The sequence below is a fragment of the Myotis lucifugus genome, unplaced genomic scaffold (assembly GCF_000147115.1).
Source record: "Myotis lucifugus unplaced genomic scaffold, Myoluc2.0 scaffold_0, whole genome shotgun sequence".
Classification (NCBI taxonomy): Eukaryota; Metazoa; Chordata; class Mammalia; order Chiroptera; family Vespertilionidae; genus Myotis; species Myotis lucifugus.
Genome location: NW_005871048.1, coordinates 19,931,575 through 19,954,626, shown reverse-complemented (window position 1 = coordinate 19,954,626; position 23,052 = coordinate 19,931,575). Strand labels below are relative to the sequence as shown.

The following is a 23,052-nucleotide window of genomic DNA, read 5'->3' as shown; positions in this document are numbered from 1 at the left end:
ATAAAAAAAAGTGTGTAAATTGCAGTCTGGCTAAGGATGAGAATTATGCTTAGAATGATAGATTATGGTTAGATTGAACCTGCCAGGTTAATTTAATTACATTAGGATTGGGTTTATATTGGGCAGATAATTAGTGCTAACATTTCATCGCATCTCTCAAATTCACTGAGGCGTGGGCAGTCCCATGAGATAGGAGCAACATACCATTGTGTTTTGTGTAATTACTGTATACCTTCACAAGTCAGATCATATTGAGAATTTTTATTGCTATTGCAAAAATAATCTGGAATCAGTCTCTGAAAGAGGCTTCATGGCTGTTGAGAGGGTTGAGAATTTAACCCATCACATCTCAGTTCCTGGTATGTCATTTTAAAGACCTGTTTGAAAATTTGGTTATTGGATGATTTTCCTCTTGAAAAGAACACACCAAAACTATTTTATGAGCATGCTGATTTCCTGATTATAATTTACTCACATGGGTACTACAGATTTGTTTGAGAAGTTAAATGCCTTCATATAAAAAATTTTAAAAAGCGAATTGTTAGTAACTGGGAGAATATGTAAAATAATAAGTAGACAATAGAAATTTATTTTTGCTTTCTTTCCAAATAAATAATTTGAGGGTACTTATTCAACCTTAGGATAATCTGACACTAGAATAAAAAACAACTAATGCTTACATGCTGGGAGAAGAAAAGGGAGATTAATAGCCATCTAATATTTAAATTCTGAGTGAGAATGAGGAAGGCAAGGACTGTCTGAATTCCTGATCATTTTGCAAAGTTTGATTTGGGATTATTTACACAAAAATATTAGCCAGAATATTTGCCTATGAAATTGTTTTAAATCTCAGAGTAATTGCAATTATTGTCATAGGAAAAAGTAATCTTTGATGTCTTCTTTCTTGAGATCAGATTACAATGTTTTGGGTGATTAATATATTTTAAAAATCAAGTAAAAACATGTAAGTGAAATTAAGGTAAAGTTAATGAAGAAAAATTCTACTAACTAAACCAGATGAGAAAATCATTTGGTGATTTATTAAAATCAAATTTACATTTGGTAGTAAATTAATGCCGCAATGGAAACAAAGCAGAATATAGGAATTCAAAACAAACATTACTGCTTTGAAATGAAACTGACCGTCCTTGAATTCAGAATGAATTTCAATTATGCTTAGAAGCCTAGCTTGTCAATTGCATTTTCCTTGCTTTCCAAATGCACAATTTATTTCAATAACCAAATTAGGATATGGCTGGTAGCTATTCAACTGTGCATATGATGTCTTTCTTAGCCTAAATAAAAGAGGCCTAAACACATTGACTATTGAGAACTTTTTAGGATGCATCCATCCTCTCTAATGACAGAGTCAGTTACAAACAGCTGTTGGACTTTCTGTGACTGTAAAGAAATACATTGTTAAAGTGTCCTCATATATAATATTCAAAAAAGTTTCCCTTTGCTAAGCAACTAATTTATGAAAACAAGGATTAAAATAGAGACTGCTTCATTCAAAACAGAACAGAAAAGAAGAAAAAAGTAAAAAGAACATATAATCAGCTCACCTGGGTAAAGCCTTCATAAATTCCTCAGCTCTGAAGGAGACATGAATTAAATGCAAATATGTATTTTGAAAGGCAAGAAAATGAAGTAGAGATTTGAAGACCTCATCTTGTTCTACTTTGGATTTATCTGGGGTTGTCTAAATCCAAAATCTGATTACCATATTTAATCTTATGCAGTGTCAGGAATGATCTAGCATCCTTTAATCGGTCTATTATTATCTGTCTTAACTATTCCTAAAGTCTGTTTATTTTCAAATATATTTTTAGTGCACAATGGTGCTCTTGTGGCTTAGCTTGGATATAGGGGCGTTTATGAAACACAGCTATGATGTTCACGTGGTGCAGATGAGAAGAAACAAGAAAAAAATAAAACTTAAATGATCTAGTTTGGCTCTTTATCGGCTAATTCACTTGTCTTTGTGTAGTACATAGAGGGGCAGAAGCAGTACGGTGTATGGTATGGTGGAGGTTATAGGCTTTCATTAGAAAGATTTAAATTTGAGTTCTATTTCCATATCCTGTGAAGTCATTTGACTTATTAGACTCAAGTGCTTATTTGTTAAAACTGGGATAAATAATAAAGGCCTTGATCTAGAATTTTTTAAATACTTTGAAGTATGCAAATGGAAATATAGTTTGGAAATTCAGTTTAGAATTTTTAAATGAGTGAAACACTTCTATTTAACCTAGTAGCTTATAAAATTGGTTATAATTATTCAGATGATCCTTAATGAATGTTATCAATGCATTATAAAATTTTAGAAGGCTTGTCTGTGGTTTTTCCCCCAAAAAACATAAATATAAGGGGTTGGAAGAAAGAGAGTTGGAGGTAAATTGCTATGCTAAGGAAATTGGACTTGATCCTTTGTCCACAGAGGAGTTTTTCTGAATAAGAGTAAGTAAAAGACTAGATTAGATTGCCCTTTAGTAAGATCTCCTTGGCTGCAGTGTGAAGAATGGATTGGGAGTAAAAGTTTGAAGTAGGGAGATTAATTTAGGAAGCTAAATTGAGCTAGACATCAGGTGAGTAGCCTTGAGTAGGGTGGTGACAGTGGAGAGAGAGAGAGAGAGAGAGAGAGAGAGAGAGAGAGAGAGAGAGAGAAGAGGGGAAAGGGGAGAGGGGAGAGAGGAGAGAGGAGAGAGGAGAGAGGAGAGAGAGGAGAGAGAGAACCAACATAAAAGGGTTGGCTGTAGGGTAGGGTAGGGTGAGAGACAAAGATAACAATATCAAAGTTTCATGATGACCTTGCAAGACCTCTGAGATAGGGATGTAGAAACAGGAACATGCCTGGGAGAAAAGATAATTTTACATATGTAGTATGTGGGAGGCTCTGAGATGTCCAAACAAATATGTCTAACAGACAGTTGGAGATAGAAATTTGGGAACCAAATAAGGCATTGAAGGTTGTGGGGAAAAAAAAAAAGTATGATAATAATAGAAGACCCAATCTGAAAAATGACCAGAATTTAAGGAATTGAAAGAGGATATCGAGACTGGATGTGCTTTTGCCAATGTAGCATTATTAAGGAACTTCTCTAAAATAGCTGGTAGGGAAAGGATTTGGAGTGAAAGACTTGGGTTCAAGTTTTGGCTCTCCTATTTATTAACATGCTGACTTTGAGAAAGTTAACTCCTCTATGCCAATTGTAAATGGACATAATGTTACAGTATTAATACGTATTTCATAGGACTGTTTAAGGATTAAAAAAACAATAATTGTCAACATTCTATATATAAAGTCCTATGTAAATAGTATTAATATTATGAGAATAAGTTAGAGTTCTATTTTCTTAGGAGCTTACTGTAAGTAGAGATCTGTTCGTTCTTAGAAATATATCAGAAAGAACAAGCAAAAAGTAATTTTAACAAGGCTCAGAAATCTGAAGGTGAATTAAATTTACAATTTATTAGTACTGATGGCATATCTCCCACACCAAGTTCTTCCTGGCTTCCCACTCATGGCTACAATCCTACTGAAGCCCTAAGACGCAGGGCAGATCGAACCATCGCAGCCCCTGAGGTTTGAATTTGCACCCATTGTGAGGGCATCTTATTTGAAGTTCCAAACCATACGGCCTGTTTGGCACTAGAGTTTTCAAACTTGTTTCATAACAGGTAAGCCCAGCAACAAAAGCAAAATAACTCTTAGCAGCAAAGCTGTTGGATCAATGGCATTTTAAATCGTTTTTACCCCTGCTGACAGAGATGACTTCAGCTTACTGCTATCTGAAAGCAGTAATAAATATTTATAAGGTATTTTATTGAGGTGTTCGAAACCTCACACTGCTCCAATTGACTACGATTTGGGACTAGAGTAAAATGGGCCGAGTAAAAAGTAACCAAAAATAAACTTCAGACTGGACCACTTGTCCACTTCCTCTACTCTAAACTAGATATAAGTAGTACCATTTTCAATTTCTACTCCTGGCTGAAACTTACACATTACTAAGTATGAGGCCACCTCGCAAGCGATTAGAGGAATGTTTTTAATCCATCAGGGGTGAGACAAGGGGATGGTCTGGTATAGTTCCCATGAGCCCAGGAATGGGAAGCCAGGGCATGCTTTCATCCTTCATGCTGTAGCTTGTTTCTTATCAGACTTTTAGTTAGAAAGAAAAAATGTTTCCATTAGCAGAAAGGTTTATTTTTTTAACTTAAAATGTGTTTTAAAATTTCATAGCTACCCCCACTATTCTGTACAGCATCATTATAATGGGAATTGTGAATAGGAGACATATCTACTGTCCAATGCTAGGTGCTGTCTGCTTAACAGCAAAAGAGAAACGAGTATTCCTGAAGGAATACAGAAAAGTGAAAAGTGCTGCTTCCACCGAGTGCAATCACATGTGCATATCCTTCAGTGAAAATAGAATGAGGAACTTGCCTGCCCCATTAATAGATCCAAGTATTCATTTTATAGTTGAGAGTTTTTTTCCTCAAACAATAACTCAGGCTTCTAATTACCCATTTCCTCCCATGCCATCTTGATTAACTTTCCTTTGACCATTTCTACTTTGGGCAAATAAATTGAATTATTTGAAAATCTACTGTCCCGGGGGGTGGGGGGTGGGAGGAGGCAGGGGGGAAGATAAGATGCTGTGTAGAAAAAAAAATAGTCATTTTCAGCATTGAGTTTATTTTCACAAACAATTCCTTTCCAGTTGTCTCCTGACCAATGAGACTCTTTTTGAAGATGGAGGCTCTTGGCAACATTATTTGTCTCCTCAAAATAGTTCTCAAAATATACTGTGTGTCTGTCTCTCATCTACCACTGTGGTGTCAAAGCTCCCAAGCATTTGGCCCCCTTATCGAGCACCCTTTCCCATCTGCACTGAAGTCAAACTGTCCACCCCTTTGTAAGTGTCTCACAACCTAGATCTTTTACATTTGTAGATAGATACTCTTAATTTTGGACTTGAATTTACTTTTTCCTAGTTTTCTACTAAAGAAAACTGGCCCTTTTAAGTGTAGCACACACACAAATTTCACTCAATGCCCACCCCACTCATGCCTCACATACATGCACATATATCTATAACTAGAGGCCTGGTGCACAAAAATTCGTGCACTAGGGGTGGCGGTGGGGAGGTCCCTCAGCCCAGCCTTCGCCCTCTCACAGTTTGGTAGCCCTCAGGGAATGCTGTAGGGAGCGGGCCTAAGCTGCAGTCTGGCCTCTGTGGGAGGCAACCAGGCAGGTCAATCAGGGGACAGCGCCGCCCCCATCACCCCACCGCTGCCGCTGCCCCTGGCCTCCCTCTGTGGGAGGTGACTGGACTGATCAGGGGAAGGCACCACTCCCATCACCCCGCAACAGCTCCCGCTGCTGGCTTCCCTCTGTGGGAGGCAACTGGGTGGCCCATCAGGGGATGGTGCTGGCCAGCGTGGCCCCGCCCCCCCATTGCCCCTCCGCTGCTGCTGGTCACTGCCACTTCCTCCCCCCATCACCGTCCCCTCCCTCTGCCTGCTGGCACGCACCTTGGCTGGCCTGACGCTGCCTGCTTGCCGGCCCCACCCTCCACCGACTGGTGGTTCTGCCATTTGTTCAATTTGCATATATCTATATTAATGAAAGGGTAATATGCTAATTAGACCAGACGTCTTCCAGACGACCTTCCGGACATCCTTCCTGACAAAGCAGGCCCGGGCGAAACCGCCCACAGTCCTGGGCACCTGTGGCCGGCCTGGGTGAAGCTGGCCTGAGTCCCAGGTGCCTGTGGCTGGCCAGAGGGAGGGAAGCCTGGTTCCTGGGTGCCTGTGGCTGGCCAGAGGAGAAAAGCCTGGGTCTCAGGTGTGGGGGCTGAGGCAGAGACAGTTAGAGGCAATCAGGCAGGCAGAGGTGGTTAGGGGAGATTAGGCAGGCAAGCAGAGGGGTTAGGGGTGATTAGGCAGGCAGGCAGGTGAGCAGTTAGGAGCCAGCGGTCCCGGATTGTGAGAGGGATGTCTGACTGTCGGTTTAGGCCCAATTCCTGGGATCGGGCCTAAACCGGCAGTCGGACATCCCCAAAGTGGTCCCAGAATGGAGAGGGTGCAGGCCAGGCTGAGGGACCACCCCCATGCACGAATTTCATGCACTGGGCCTCTAGTAGAATAATAAAAGCGTTATATGCTAATTAGACCAGGTGACCTTCGGGTCCTGGGTGTCAGAGGGAAGCTGGTGCCAGTAGACGGGGGAAGGAAGGTCTACTCTTGCACAAATTTCATGCATCCGGCCTTTAGTATATATATAATATTCAGAACCTAATAACGCTCTCATCCCTAATAAAATTTGCATTGTGGAAATTTTATTCTAAATAATAGATTTGTTTTATAGAACATTTCCCCCTAGTATTTTGCTATATACACATTAACAACACAGTTCAAGGATCAGTTCTATCTACTGTTTTCATATGATAGTTAATTTAGTTTATTAAGAAATTTATACTTTCTCCTTCCATCTCATGGTCTCACCTCGGTTGTTCCATTCTTTTCTGTCCTTACTGATATTCCTTACCTGATCTTTAAAAGAGTTAGTCATTTTTCCAATTAAATAAAATATGTAGGCTTCTAATTCTTCTAGTCCTTCCTTGACCAATAAACAAATGAGAAATTCAAAATGCAAAGATTGGTAATATTGGACAAGTAATAAAACAGACATTAGGCTAAATACATAACTTTAAATGTGAAGATAAATTATTGACATGTATATGTAGGTCATTGTGTGTCAGACATATATACATATATATGACCCAACTTATACAATTAAAAAGATTTAAACAAAATATTTAAGTCTTCCAATAGAATAACTTTAAAAAGGTTTTTGTGCTTTTTATTTACATACTAGAGGCCCGGTGCACAAAAATTTGTGCACTTGAGGGGTCCCTCAGCCCGGCCTGTGCTGTTAGGTTCAATTTGCATATTACCCTTTTATTATATAGGATTAAACAGATAATAACTAAAATTTGTTTTATTCCATATTTTACAGAAGACATCAAAACATTAAAAACCACACATAACACACAAAACAGAAAATAGGTAAAAATTTTAATGTATTGTTACATTCATTTCCAGTAGAATACATTCTTGGCACTTGAACTGCTACCATTTTTTGGCTATTCCTTCTACTTAATGTAGCTATTCACCTCTCAGAGGTTAGCAATTTAAGAATAATTATTAAAACAATAATTTACTTAGATACTGATTTTCCCTGAGTACAGGATTAAATATCAAAAGTAAATTTATAACTATATTTTGTTGATAACTTTGTATTTTACTTTGCTATCCTATTATGGAAACCTGAAATTTTTTATGTAATCTTGGGACCTGTATGTATTAAAAGTACACTTGAAATAAAACTGAACCTTAAGTCATTATGCTTCATAATAATCAAGGCAAGTTATTTTCTAAGTATCAATGTAGTTCAGATTTTATTATGTACCTAAATGTCCTGTGTCTTAATTTTGTCAAAGTCCTGCTATCAATAAGTCTTCATCAATTACTAAGAAAACCATTGTTTAATCAGTAAAATAAAGTTTTATCTAATAAAATTATTTAAGTTAATAAATTTTAGTATCTAAAATGTTAATAATATTTGGTAAACTAAATTTATTATCACCTGTTATTTTGATTCATCCCTGCAAATACTTTTAGTAATAGTTTCTACTTCCTATTAGAGCAGAAACCTGCACTAGATTACACAGTATAACTGTGTAATTAAGTTACTTAATTGTAATTACAATTAATTGTATTAAAGTTATTTAAATTCACCTTTAATGATTAAATTCACTTTTTAGGATTTCTTTTACCTTATCTATAAAAGAAGGGCAATGAACTATATATATTATCCTTAAACTCTCTTCCAGTGCTAACATACTATAGTATAGAGCCAAATTATATAAATTTATATATTTAAGCATTAGCTTTTAAGACAATTTCAAAACAGCCTTGTAAAATATAGTTCTATGTTGCAAAATTGTGAATTACTATAATTTATTTTCTCTAGAATCTTACTGATTCATTTCTAAGATATATTTATTTTACAAAGATTTCTTAGAATGTGATGATTTAAGGCCAAAATAAAAATGTTATATTTGCATTTAATAAAATGAGTAATGGTTATACAATTTTTTGTTAATGCAGATACAACCCGTATCAGAAAATGCCATAAAGCCAGTATTTTTTAAAAATATGTAAAGCTATCTGACCTTTAAGGAACATTCCTTTCAAATATGTTTAATTTCAGTGAAAAAGCACAGAATCCTGATTTGTCTTAAGACTTTGAGTAGAACAGATTAATTGAAGATTTAATTTTAGATTTAAGGAGGAGGTCCCAGATAAAATAGTATGCTCTCACTTATTCTGATCACTAGTAGAGTTATCAAAATAGAAAATTCTTAACACTGATGAAATAGACTAGTAGCAGCACTGTAACTGTATCACTGCTAGAACAATGGAACCAGGAGAAAACAATTTATTACAATGGGAAGATGAGAAAAAATCAGCTACTGATAACTGAAACTTTATGGTAATGGGAAGATTGAAAAAGCAAGCTCAAAACTCATTAAAATTATTTTGTCTAATTTCTCAAAAAAGATAAGACATAAAGTCAGTTTTTATTAAATACTAGAGGCCTGGTGCACAAATTTGTGCACGTTGAAAGGAACTGTGGGCCATGAAGCTGCGGTGGGCACAGGGGCGGGTCTTGGCCCATCCTCCATGCTCCCGCCTGGCACCTCCCACTGTGGCCTCTGGTCCCATCTGCCAGCAGCCCTGCTCCTGCCCCTGCTGCTCCCATGCACTGAAGGTGCCAGCCCCGCTCGCACCCGCTGACAGCGGGGAGTGACTGGGGCCAGCGCCAGCAGTGGGTACAAGCGGGTCTGGTGCCATCAGTGGGTGTGAGTGGCAGCTGCTGTCCTGATCGCCCCTCAGGAGTAGGGGGAGGTGGAGAAACCCTCAGGGGTGATTGAGGCCAGCAGCCGCCGCTCACACCCTTTGACGGTGCTGAGCGATTGGGACTGGTGCTGGGTGTCAGCAGTGGTGCAAGTGGCAGCTCTGGTGCCGGCAGTAGGTGTGAGAGGTGGCTGCCGGCTCCGATTGGCCCTCAGGAGCAGGGGGAGGTGGAGAAGCCCTGAAGGGTGATCGGGGCCGGCAGCTGCCACTCGCACCCGCTGACGGCACTGAGTGATCCGGGCAGTGTGTGGGAACAAAGAATTTTCAGTAACCACCAGAGGCTCGCCCCAATGACAGCAGCTGGCGCCCCACCCTGGTCTGGCTCACCTGCTCCACCATCCCATCGCAGTCAACAACTGCCATGTTCTGCGCTCTGCGGCCTGCTGCCGATGCCCATCATGTTCCACGCGCGCCCCCTGGTGGTCAGCTCACTTCATAGTGACTGTTTGGTTATTCCACCATTCGGTCTATTTGCATATTAGTGTTTTATATATATAGATGTACATCTATTTGAGATTTAAATCTGATATTTGAGAATTCCTTTAGAATATGTTTAATTTCAGTGTTGGGTCTTTAATGTCTGGTCTAATGCTTACAAGAGTTTAGGTTACCTACATTTTTAAAACATACTTCTTTACAACATGGTTTCTCTTATTAGAAATATGGTTTTGTGAGATAAAATTATGGAGCACAACCAAAAAACCCCCAAAAAAACTCTTTACAGAAGGATGATCCAGATTTAACAAAATCTGAGGCAATGTTGTAATTTATAAAGTTAAGAATTCTGTGGTTAAGATGAAAAGTACACTTTGAAAATATTTTAGACACCCAATATGATATTTTGTATTGTGACATTCTAAAGAGCAGTGATGAAATAAGTAGTATTAGAAATCAATTAGTACTCAGTCAAAGTCTAGTTATTGATTTAGAGATTGGGGTTCATTCCAATCCAGTGTTTGATTAACTGATGTGCAATCGCTCGGCTTGGTGGCACGAAGAATGCCTGCTGCTTCCCTTTGGTCAGAACATCCACAACCTAAAATATACATAATAAAATGTATTAGGATTTCAACACTCTCATACTTAAATATTATTTCTATGCTTATACAATTCAACTTAAATGTGAGAACTTTTATAGTGAATAACAACAGTAGAAAGTGATTAACATCTATATTCACCATGCAAAATTTAGTACAGCATCTTTAGTTGCTTCAATGAGTTTGTGATTCAATTTTTAAAATATTTGAGAAAATAAAGTCATGAAAAAGCTAAGTATATGCTCCACACTTATTTTCAAAGTAAAGTCAACTTTTGTAATAGGTTCCATTTTACAAAATTCTGAAAAAAAATTCTAATTTCTACTTTTGGAGGTTGAGCAAATCAATTTTATTTAGACATAGTCAGAAGGATTTCAGGTGTTCAATACTGAAGTATATCCATTTGTTTTCTATACAAATACTCTGGGTTATACAAAACACAGCCAAGTAATTTATCTCTCATTATAATACTTAATGGTGTTTCAAAAAGTTCTTGTGAGTTTTTTCATTCTTATCCTTAAGTATATTTTAAACTGAACAAGAATTTTTCACAGATTTTAAGCTTTTTATACTACTAGAGGCCTGATGCACGATATTCCTACACGGGCAGAGGCCCCACCCACCACTGTGGCCAGGGGCCTCTGCCGTCTCTGCCTCGGCCCCCGCCCGCTGCAGCTTTGTCAGGAAGGAAGCATGTCCAGTCTAATTAGCATATTATGCTTTTATTATTATAGGTTATTATAGATTTTTTGAGAGAAAACTGTTTTAAAGCTATAATTAAAATACAAAATGTCTAAAAACAATATTCCTGTTTTTCATCTCTGAAATAATGGGTATCTATTTTCAGTCCATTAAAAGGTATTAATCCAAAGGAATGGCATTTGATTAGAAAATGGCACAGAATCAGCATTACTAGAAGAATCTCAGAGAATGACTTAACATAGGACACATTGATTACACTGTAATCCATGCATGATGAGAGGCCTCAGCCATTCATTCAACTTGCTGAAAACAAGTATCTTTGCTGCATGCTTAAACCGATACAGTCAGAGAACAATCAATAGAAGGAAATTAAATTGAACTTTACCTGTTCTCTAGTGAACCAGCGGGCATCCTCTATTTCATTCTTGTCAACTTTAATTTCTGTAGACACTGCCACAGCTAAGCAACCAATCATTAAGGAAGAGGGCATTGGCCATGGTTGACAAGAGACATACTGAACATGGCCAACTTTGACACCACTTTCCTCTTCTACTTCTCTCCGAACAGCATCTTCTATTGTCTCCCCTAATCAAATGGGGCAAAAGAACAAGTAGCTGATGAACATGCCCTGGACATATTGTGTAGGAATGGTTCAAACATTTGGAAATCACTTTGGACAGAAACCCAGTTCAAAGAATCAGAAAGCAGAAGCCTAAAACTAAATTGAAATTCAAGAAAACATTATTTCTTAAAGTTTATGACCACATACAAAATCAAAATACCAACAAACTTTTCATTTCTTAAAGGTCCAAATTTTTAGTTACATTAAAAAAATTAACATATACAACTATCTAGCACCTACCTTTGGCTAAACACTGTAAACATTTTATATATTATTTCATTAATATATTATCACTAAATAGTTATAAATTATAACTATTTTTTAATGGCTAGTCTTTTCCTCACTAAAATCTTCCAACTCTTTTTTCTTATGTTGTCAATTATTACAGATAACTGTTTTCAAAATAGTTAGAAAGCACATAACACTAAAAGTTAAAAACCACAGTAAGTGAAATTCAGCATTTTTCTTTTAACATTATTATTTTCCTCTAGATCAGCGATTTTCAACCGGTGTGCTGCAAGAATTTTTAAAACATGCAATACATGACTATTTAGTTAGGGGCATTGACCTCTTTTCCCTTAGGCTGTCAAGTGAAACATGACAACAGCCAACACAACAATAGCTGACCGATGTGAATGCCCTGTCTTGAACAATAAATATATAAGTCATATAACAGAGGTGCATATTATTGGTCATATTGCATAATAAGGTTCAGCCTGATTGGTTAATTCTTTGTACCAGAAATCCTTATATACTATATACAAGTAAAGGCACCTGATTTTTTAAAAAGTCACTTAGGAGCAAAAAAGATAGGTAGTTACTATTATACTTTTGTAAATCAATAAAGAGTATACATATTTTATTTGTCAGATTGGCAAAATATTTTATGTGGGCTGCAGAATTTTGGTAATTAGTTTATGTGTGCCCTGAGATGAAAAAGGCTGAAAATCACTGCTCTAGATGACTGCTCAGTCAGCTTTGATAAAATAAAATGATGCCTATAAATGTACTTTATATTTTGGATTTTTGGAATTGAGAATTAGGATAGAGGGAATGGTTTCTAAGTTAAGTTTATCTGGAAGTTTAGAAATATTATGCTATTTAAATATAGCGTTCTTTTTAAATAGATTAATACATTTCCTATATTGAAATTAACTTATATTCACAGAAAACAGTGAAAAGATGAGTCATTGACTAGCATAAGATATTTGCAAGACCATAACTAAATAAAGATTAGCATACAATACATATTTTAAAACTCCTAAAATCAATAAGAAAAAAGGATAAACAACCAAAAACAAAAATAGGCAAACAACATAAACATGTACAACTCAGGAGTAAAGAAAACTGGGTGCCTATTATACATTTGGAAAGGATACTCCATCAGCAGGGAAATAAAAATGAAAAATACAGTGACACACTATTTCATATCCATCAGAATGACAAATTAAAAATTTGAAAACTCTAATTTGGTGTAGATTTGGAATAACCGAATACTTCTTGTACCACTAAAAGGAATGTAAATTAGCCGGGACACTGTAGAGAGCAACTTGGCAATAACTAAAAAGGTTAAGATGCTGATATCCTACGATCTAACAATGATACTCTCAGGTATATACTCTAGATAACTCTTGCAAATGTGTACAAGGAGTGGTATAAAAATATTAATGGCAGTGTTGCTTGTAATAGCAAGAGCTTTGAAATAAATGTCCAACAGCAGAATAAATAAATTGCAGGATATTCATAAATGGAATACTACACAGCAGTGAAAAAAGTAATCCAAAGCTATGAGAAGCAGCAGAGTGATTAAGATCATGGACTCAGAGACAACTGCCCAGGTTTAAGTCCCTGCCCTATCACTTACTACCTGCTTGATTTGGGGCAAGTTGTTCAGCCCCTGTGCCTTTGTGCCCCATCTATAAAACTGCTGAGGATCATATGATTTAATACATGGAAAGCCTTGGGAAAAGAGTGTGGCTCTAATATATATTTATTACTATTATTATCTAGTAATGCAGATTAATATTGGAAGTTTGAGGTTAAACATGTATTAATAGATATATTCATTCATTTATTCTGCAAATATTTATTGAACTCCTACTATGTAAGAGGCACTGCTTTAAGGGTTTGGGACATACCAATGAATAAAACAAAGTCCCTGACCTTATGGACTTACTTTCTGGTAAAAGCAGATAAATAGAGATAGACAAATAGATACATACAAAAATACATACATACATATATACCATGTTAGGTGGTGATGAGTGCTATAGCAAAAAATCTGGCAGGATAACAGGAATTGTGAATGCAGGCTATGGGGCTAAGGAATGCATTTGGGGCTACCAGGAAGATATATTTGAAAAGATGACAGCTGAGTCTAGCACAGAAGGAAGTGAGGTGTAAGTCATGCTGATATCTTGGGTAACAGAAATATATGAAAGATATATGAAAGAGCAAGTACTGAATTTTTAAAACACAAAATTATTCCATTAGTAAAAACAAAAGTTGTATCATTTAAAATACAAAGAAAATATGTAAACATACGATTTTATTGAATTTATCAAAGATTATTTCTCAAATGCTGCCTAAAATATTTATTTGGAAATTATATGTTAAATAAAAATCATTACAAAAATTATTTTTAAAAAGCTTACCAGGTTCAATAAATCCAGCAAGGCAAGTAAACATGCCTGGAGGAAATCTTTTCTGCCTGCCTAAAAGACATTTGGTCCCATCTGGATGAATAACTTGCATGATTACTACTGGATCTATTAAAAAAAAAATTGGATGTATGAATAACAGGAAAAAATAATTTCCACTCATTCTGTATATGTAGTCACTGTCTAGTACAGTGATGGCGAACCTATGACACGTGTGTCAGAGGTGACACGCGAACTCATTTTTTTGGTTGATTTTTCTTTGTTAAATGGCATTTAAATATATAAAATAAATATAAAAAATATAAGTCTTTGTTTTACTATGGTTGCAAATATCAAAAAATTTCTATATGTGACACAGCACCAGAGTTAAGTTAGGGTTTTTCAAAATGCTGACACGCCAAGCTCAAAAGGTTCGCCATCACTGGTCTAGTAGGATAATTAAAAGGTATATCTACTGTAAGAACAAGACTTGTCTAGTTACAAGAGATTGTTTCTTTCTGCCTAATGACAGTATTTTAGGGAAGTTATATAGAATACTGTTAGTAGGTAAAAGATCAATTTTGTCCTCATTTTAATAACATTTATTGTGTACTTATGGTATGCTAGGCATATTTTTAAAGAATATATTTTTATTGATTTCAGAGAGGAAGGGAGAGGGAGACATCAATAATGAGAGAGAATCATTGACTGACTGCCTCCTGCATGCCCCTACTAGGGATTGAGCCCGCAACCCAGGCATGTGCCCTTGATGGGAATCGAAATCGGGACCCTTCAGTCCACAGGCTGACACTCTATCCACTGAGCCAAAGCAGCTAGGGCTCTTATTTTTTTATAAGAAAAAAGTGTGAGTAGATAATACATGGCATGAATAAAATTCAAATTTTACCATAGTAAATGTAGTGGATTTTCCTTTCCCTTCCATCCTAATCCGTAATAAAATGTTTTTAAAGCTAAGGTAGTTCTGTGATTACATTTAAGCTATTAAAAAATACATATACGTATAAATTAAACACAGTCATGTCTCCGGACATCACTTATCTAGTGAATTATCCTCTCTATATCATGACTGAGATCCAGGAATCAGATGTAAGATTCCCAAGCAGTAAAAATAGATGTCACTAAGCCATGCACTTTACTTACTCCTAGGAGACCTCTTCAGGTGTTGCTTACTTAGTCTGTCTATTCTTTCTCACAGTTTGATAGGGCTGGGTTATCAGATTTCTAAACCAACAGCAGTCTCAAAGCAATTAGGAGCAGAGAAAGTATAGGCAGATACCAGCAGTTATGAGAAGCTAGCTCCAGACTGTACTGCTTGGGTGATGCCTCAAACAGGTACTAAATTGTTGGGGCCTGAACTAAGTGGACCCAGATTGGTGGGCTTTTGAAATCGTGTATCTCAACACATCAAATTCATACTGATTAACCCAGAGTTAAGAAATGGCTAATTATGTACAATGTCCTTTACTTAAAATTCATGAAAGTATGCAATAAAGTATACTTATAGACTTAATGGTTAAATTAAACATGCTTTTAACAAAAAGGTCAACCCCTCAGCAACTGAAAATCTTGTCTTTCAAAAATGTCTTATTCCTCAAGATTCCAGGTGGCTGAGATTTCACTGTAAAAGAAAAGGCTTACCAACTCTTGGATATGATGTATTGTGAACGCCATGGAGGCTAGGGCAGTCTTCTTTTAAGCATACTCTTTTATATCCACCTTCTTCAATTTTAGTTGCACTTCCACAGGTTGGGCAGAACTTGTATCTACTGTGCCAGGCAAGAACGGATCTTGCTTGAGCTACAACTCCTTTTTGAGAAAAACAAAAAGTTTTAATTCTGTGAAGAATTATAAACAAATTAATCATAAGTAAAATATTCTTGAGTCATAATAAAGACATATGGTATAAATGTTCTTAAGTCATAATAAAGAATATACTTCTGAATAGCGGTGTGATCAAGAGTTTAGTACTCATATTTTGATGACGTGTACATTTTTTTAAAGTAAAAGATTTAATTCTACATATGACAAATGAAAATTAGATTTAACTTTAATTTGAACTAAGAAAATATAACTCACATAAGATAGATGTACTAACATCCATCTTACACACTGTATTAGCTCAGACTTTTACTACAGATGATTTTGAAATTTTGGATATACAAGGTGTATAGTGACTCTACAAATAGTAACTTTATAATGGAGACTTTTCTAAAAATACATTACAAAGGCTGTTCCTAACTTGGACTTGAACAAAAAAGGCAGTATTATAAACTGTTGGTACCCATCTCTACCTTGGTGACTGACTAAGCCCCTACTGGTCCGTGTCACTGTGGAACCTATCCTGTTTACAACTGGAAACAGCGCATAATATTAAAAAAATAATGCTGTTTACAACATTCATATCCTTGGAAGGGCCTTCCCCATTACCTAAGGCAGTGGTCGGCAAACCGCGGCCCGCGAGCCACATGCGGCTCTTTGGCCCCGTGGCATGGGCCACGAAGTTTCAATCGCACTGTATGTGCGTGCCCGCACGTGGTATTTTGTAGAAGAGCCACACTCAAGGGGCCAGTTTGCTGACCACTGACCTATGGGAAGGGGAACACTGACAAGTGACCCCTTCATCACCTCCCATTAACTTCTCATTCTATCATAATCTAGCTTCTTTCCTTCCACTCCACTGATACTCCTCTTGTCAAAGTCACCAAAACCTTCATTCTCTCCAAACCAAAGATCTTTTAAAAAACCACAAAAACTTTGTCTTTGTCTTACACATATTCTCAACGGCATTCAATCCATTTGACCAGTATCTCCAAAAATACTCTGCTCTCATGGTTTCCACTTTTGATGGCTCCTCTCTTTCTACCTGACCTTTAAATTGAGAGGCATTGAGGTATGATTCTGAGATTCTCTTTCTTTCTTGCTCTCAACTCGAAGTAATCTCAGTAGTTTCCTGGGATTCAAAAACCATCATTGTGTTGATGACTCCCATATGGGTATCACCAGTTCAGGCCTCTCCTCTCCTCTTTCCAGATTCTAATATCCTCTAAAATTTAGCATGCTTAAAACTAATATCTTGATTTACTTACTTTAACTCTTTCCTGCTTCCCTTGTTCTACTCATCACCCTATATTATTTTATTTAAAAAATAGTATCACTACTTACCAAATTATTAAAGTCTCAAGCCTAGCAGTTGTTCCTTATCTTTTCCTTCATTATTATATACTCTATCCTCATTCCAATAAGTACTGTTAATTTTCTCTCAAAAATATATCTTGAATGTACCTCCTTTTCACCATCTCTAATATTATTACCTTAATTTAGGTCATAGTCCAAGTTACTATCATCTCCCTCTCACTTATAATAGTCTCAACATACTGATAAAGCCCTATCAGTCCTACTGCCATAATATCTCAAACTCTCTCTCTCTCCTGCCACTCTACTAATCCAAGCCAATAAAATATCTTACCTGGGATGCAGTAATTGCTAATCACCTCACAACAAGACTCCTGAATGCCATACTTAATTGCCTACAATTCATGATCTACAAAGCAGCCAAAGTGAGGGGTTTTTTTTCCTTTTCTTAAACATAGGTTTAGGTCAGGTTATAATATTTAAATAGAATTTAGACTAACATCCCTAGGTTCTTATCATGACTTGAAAGGCCCCACATGAACTGGCATACCCAGCAACAGAAAAAACGAAATAGTCCAAGTCTTTGCCATCATGCTCATTGTACACCAGGTGCTCACTGTTCACTGAAGAATCAAATGAAACCATCATGCTTTAGGGTTAATTCTGGGGAAATCTGTCTTGGCTGAGTAAGACTGCTGTAACTGCCCAGGAGAGTAGTCCCCTAGGGTGAGAGCTTTACAAGGTTTCTAATGAAGATATAGCTTAATTTCATTGCTTACTGAAAAAAGCATGCCCTCTAGAAACTGTAGATACATACAACTCCAATAGAGTTCCAAAGACCAGATTATCATCAATACAAGTATAGAGTGTTCACTTCTTACCAGCTTCATTTTCTTTCAATTGCAGAAGAGCTGGCATTGGAGGATGAAGAAAATAACAATTTTCATGTCTTTGCTTAAATTCTTCAGCAGCAACAGGATCTATACCTAGAGCAAACCAGGCAACCAACCCATCTTCTTCTTCTCTTGGGACTTCCCCAGGATAATTAAGTAACTCTTTTTTCATTTCAAGTTCTACTCCAAGGAAAATCAAGGTGATCTTTTCAGGCTGAGCCAAATAATCCTTTATATCTGTGTAGTTCAGCTGACAAAGCCTGACTTCTGGCTGTTGGGAACTTTCTTTGTTGCCACCCAGAGTAACCAAGGGATTTAAATCTGAGAAAAGTATATAAACTGTGGCTGGATGGCTTTCTTTAGCTAGTAGCCAGTCAGAATTATTTCTTTTTTCACTTTTCCGGTCCAACAGCGTTTTGCCAAAATAATTTTCACATTCTTCTACTTCATTGGTTAGGAACCAAGGCTTCTTCCCACCTTTATTATTAGCTAGTAAGTTAGCTATATGCTTGTAACCCCAAAATTTAGCAATATCCAGTGCAGTCTGCCTTGATTTGTTGACAATGGATCTGTCACACCTATAGATAAAAGGAAAAATATAATAGGAAACAAATGTTTTCTCCAGTATTTACTTAATATTTTCAGATGCATATTATAGTTCCTTTATTTAATGCTTACATAGATTTTTTTCATTTATTACATAATTTACAAGTGGGAAGGTTAAAAGAAATAATCATAAATGATGAAAAGTTATAGATAGTGGATATTTCAATTTTCTGGAGAATTATAAAATTAAAAAGCAGTATGTGCTATGAGATATTAAAATTTTACAATAGTAGTCATTGTGGGTAAATTCACATTTTCTGTTTTGGAAAAAATATTAGATTAACTCCTAAGTTTGCTTTGCTATTAAGAATGAAAAGTTAATGCATCAGTAAAGTTACAAGCTTTTAGCTAGAAATTATGCTACATTTTTATATCACAAAACTGATCAATGAGTTATTTACATGTCCAATGATATAAATAATGGCTACAAGAAAACTTTGAAAAGATGTAACCCAGAAATTAAACCATATAATCCTTCAGGTGATATAGTCTCAAATGTTTACCCTTTCTCAAGTAGAAATTGGACAACATCTGGGTGCCCATTCCTTGCAGCATACATTAAAGCAGTCCAGCCATTTTCAGAAGTTTCATTGAGAAGAGATGGAGAATGACTGAGTATTACTGTTAACCTGGCAATATCTCCTTCTGCAGCTGAATAGTGAAATTGAGAAACTATTTCTTGCTTTGGATTTCTTTTTATAGAAGACATTTCTTCCTTAAAAAAAAGGAAAATAGAAAAAAAAACTCATTTGCAATTGTTCTTCATATCAACAATTGAACATTATCTGAGTGCTGATATAATTAGAATAATTATGGTTTCTAAAACATAATTAGCAAAAGGTAATTAGCAGTCAACTGTCATCACAGCATACATTTCAAAGTTGTCATCAGTTGGGAATTTTAAATATGATTCAATATGAGGGATATATACATAACATACAGATCTTTGGTAATACAGATGAGGGGGCCATATCCTTGGGAGAGGGACCAGGTACAGCTTTACAAAGAGAAGCAGGTATTTGAAGTAGACCTGACATACTTCAATGGGAATAGGGCTTAAAGCAGACAGAAGTAAAGGCAGAAGTTTTTAGCAGATGACAAGTAGTATTTCCCTTAGATTTGCTGGTACCAGAAACAGGTTCCTGTCCTCAGAGAAATTAAGAACTTTTAACAAATTATTAAAAAGCTAAGTTCCTCATGAAAACCATGTATTGCTTTCCCTTGCACAATTCTGAAATCTATCTGGAATTGATTTTTGTTTAAGGTGTGAGGTAAGGGTCAACATACATTTTTATCTCATAGAATAATCCATATGACTTAGTATCATTCTTGAAATTACTATCTTGTCCTTTTGTACTGCAGTATTATCTTTGTCATAAATCAGATGACCATATATTTTTTTAATTTATTGGACACTGTTCTAATGGTCACTTTGTCTACCCTTGAATCACAGAAACTTTTTAAACCCTTAACTTTGTCTGCTTTGTCACACTGTTTCAGTAAGAAAAAAAAAATAAAACATAATTGTTTCATATCTCTTAATAAATGTTGCCTAAACATGGGTTAAATGTGGTAGGGCACAAACTGAGCTATTTTTGGTGGAAATGGTTCATGTTTTAGTTGTCTATGAATTCCTCAAAGTACCCTTTTCTTAATGTGTAATTTTTTTTCTATGAAATGCAGTTAATATTTGGGTTTCTACTATTCTAAGCAATAGATATTTATGCTAAAGGAAGGAAAGGTTAGAATCCATATTTTTTGAAAGCAGTTTTCTTTAGGGTTCTGACACTACAAATTTGGCAGATTAATTTTATAGTATGAGTAGGGGGAAATGGACGAGAGAGTAACTTTAGTTTTGTTTACCTTTCTTGTTTGTATCTTTGTACTTACAAGTAAGTAGGTAAAAACTATCAATAGGTGAAATATATTCACAGGAATGTAAACATTTGAATAAAACCTAATAATGAAAATCTGTTTATAACTTAATTGAAAGTGACTTCGGTATTAGAAAAATTTTTTTCTTTAGATTTAGTTTAAAATTTACCTGACCACTGTCTTCATATTGAGCTTTCTAAATGCTTTAAAAATATTCTAATAAAGACACACCTTTTAAGGACTTTGTTTCGAAGCACTGCTATGTACAGACTGATGTGTCGTCTCCCTTCTGCATTGCCTTTCTCTGAAATTTCCTTGCTGTAAAATCTCAGCATATGGGTCCTTTAGTTAGGTTTGCTGTGAGCAATATTTCACTTCCTCCCCCTCCCCACAGGCCGCTCCAAGGGGCTGCAAAACTGTCCTCCAAAGCACAGCACCGCTCAGCAGCCCCGGCGCCCGCCAGGCTCATGGCAGCACATGTTTTCAGGAGAAAGGCTTTGGAAACGCACACGTTCCCCCTTAGCTCAGGACCGAGAAATAGCGCCGTTATTCATTCCATTTACTTTCCCGTCTCACGGACAGGTCCTCCATGGGGTGCGCACTGGAAGGCAGGGCGGGTGACTCAGTTCCCTAAATGCTGCCCCCGCTCCCGGAGGGGGGCACGGGCTGTTCTGAGGGGCCATCTAACAGAACCGCAGGTTTCACCGGTCTTAGGTTGATCCAAACCAACACCCACTGTTTCTGACGTTGCTAACTCGGGCCATGGCTCGCCCACGGTCCGGGGCTCAGGGGAGGCAGGGCGGCCCTCCAATGGGGCTCTGTCCCCATCACCCACCGCTACCCACCCGACCCCTTCCCGGCACCCAGGGCGGCCCTTTAACCAGCGGGCGCCACCCACGCCGGTCTCTTCAGAGGGTCCAATGCCCGAAACAGTTGATTTTCTCGCCACTACTGTGAGCGTCCTTTTAATGGGAAACCAAATCGAGGCAGCGTTTCCTTTCACTGCTTCAGAGACGGGGCTGGGAAGGCCCCCAGGGGCCCCGCGGCGCCGCGCTCCCTCCCGGCCAGGCGGCGGGGTCACCGCTCCTTCGCCCGCGCCCAGGGCGAGGCTGCGCCCCAGGACCCGCAGGCCCGGCGATTCGTGGGGTGGTGGTGGGGGGAAGGGGCAGAAGGTATGGAAACTGGTCCCGGGCCCCAGACCTGGCCGACCGCCTGGCTCGCCGCTGCGCTACTAACCAAGCGAAGACCAGAACAGCAGAAAACGGGATGTGGTCAGGAAACTGGAAAACACACACTTACTCTTCCCGGAGCCGGATAAAACCTTCCTGACTTCCGGTAAAGGGCCGGTGACCTCGCACGGCTTTATGGGAGATGTAGTTTGAAGGTCCAAGGCTGTGGGCCACCCTAGAAGGGGTGGGGTTTTGGGGGAAGACAGTCCTATCGCACAGGAGTTCCAGGCTAGGACAACAGGCTTCCTGGAGGTGAGTGAAGGATTGGTGAGTCTTCCAGGTGAGATGTGTGGAGTGTGGTGCTGGCTTGGAAAACTCGAGATCTGTGGAATGGACTTAAGTTTTCCAGTAATTTGCACCAGTCGATAGAGTCCAATGCAATGGAGAGCTCAAAGCATTCTTTCATGTTAAAGAAAATTGGAATATGACTTGGACCGAGACTTTCCAGTACATGACCTTACATAAGCTGTTGGCCTCTGAACCTCAACCTCCTCATGTGAAAAATGGTGCCATGTGTTGATTCCCCCCAAGTGCCCACAACACACCTTCTTGGGTTGCTGTGAGGTTTAAATTGGATAATGCATGCAGTGCTAAGTCTATAGCTAGTACCCTCAACACAATTATTATTGCCGCTGTTGTTTATTATGCTCCAAAAACCTACAGAGGTTATGTGAGTCCGAGATTACAAAGGTAGGTGTTGGCAGTCTTCTAACATCCAGATGTTTTCTTTACTAAACTGTCTCTTGGGCAATCAGCAACAATGAAGGAGTCAGGAGTTCTAAACCACATGGCCAGCGATAGTCACGGTGAGGAAAGGTCACCCTATAATACTGTGTTTCCAGTTTTGTCTGTTGCTAGGCACCCGGAGCTTTGGCCCTCGTGACCTTCTGTACCTGGCCTATCCTTTCTACTCTGCTCTTGTCTAACTACCCAATATATCAATTAGAAGCTTATCACAGTGAAGTTTTCTGTTCCCGTCAACATTGTACTTTCACAACTGCTCTTTTTAGCTTTATTTATGCTTCTGTCCGTCAATAGTTGCCTTCAGTCCTTAATGATTTCTGTGATTAGGCAAGAGGTTAGAAATACTAAGTTTTAGTTAATTCACTAGGAATAGCCAATCTTGCTATTCCAACGTATGTTAAGTAAACAGATTAGTAAAAAAAAGTTAATATATTAGTAATATAGCATAAATAATTATTAATATATAATCTTCCAGTCCTTTAGATTCTTTTGAAGTAAATTCTAGATACCATGTTATTTTACTAATAAATATTTAAGAATAAAACTTTTGGAATTATGAAT

General features: G+C 37.5%; 1 protein-coding gene across 2 annotated transcripts; it reads right to left on the bottom strand.

The window, feature by feature from the left end:
- Positions 1-9,723: 9,723 nt before the first annotated feature.
- Positions 9,724-21,835, bottom strand: NUDT12 (nudix hydrolase 12). Of its 2 annotated transcripts, XM_006081176.3 has the most exons (7): positions 21,818-21,835; positions 19,147-19,358; positions 18,026-18,615; positions 15,651-15,818; positions 14,007-14,120; positions 11,116-11,315; positions 9,724-10,027 (listed from the first exon to the last, which is right to left on the bottom strand). In XM_006081176.3, the coding sequence occupies exons 2-7, from the start codon at positions 19,350-19,352 to the stop codon at positions 9,917-9,919; spliced, it is 1,389 nt and encodes a 462-aa protein (XP_006081238.1). In that variant the 5' UTR covers positions 19,353-19,358; positions 21,818-21,835; the 3' UTR covers positions 9,724-9,916. The 2 variants fall into 2 exon arrangements, with proteins under 2 accessions (XP_006081238.1, XP_023605314.1); XM_023749546.1 differs by lacking the exon at positions 14,007-14,120.
- Between the last annotated feature and the right edge of the window lie 1,217 nt (positions 21,836-23,052).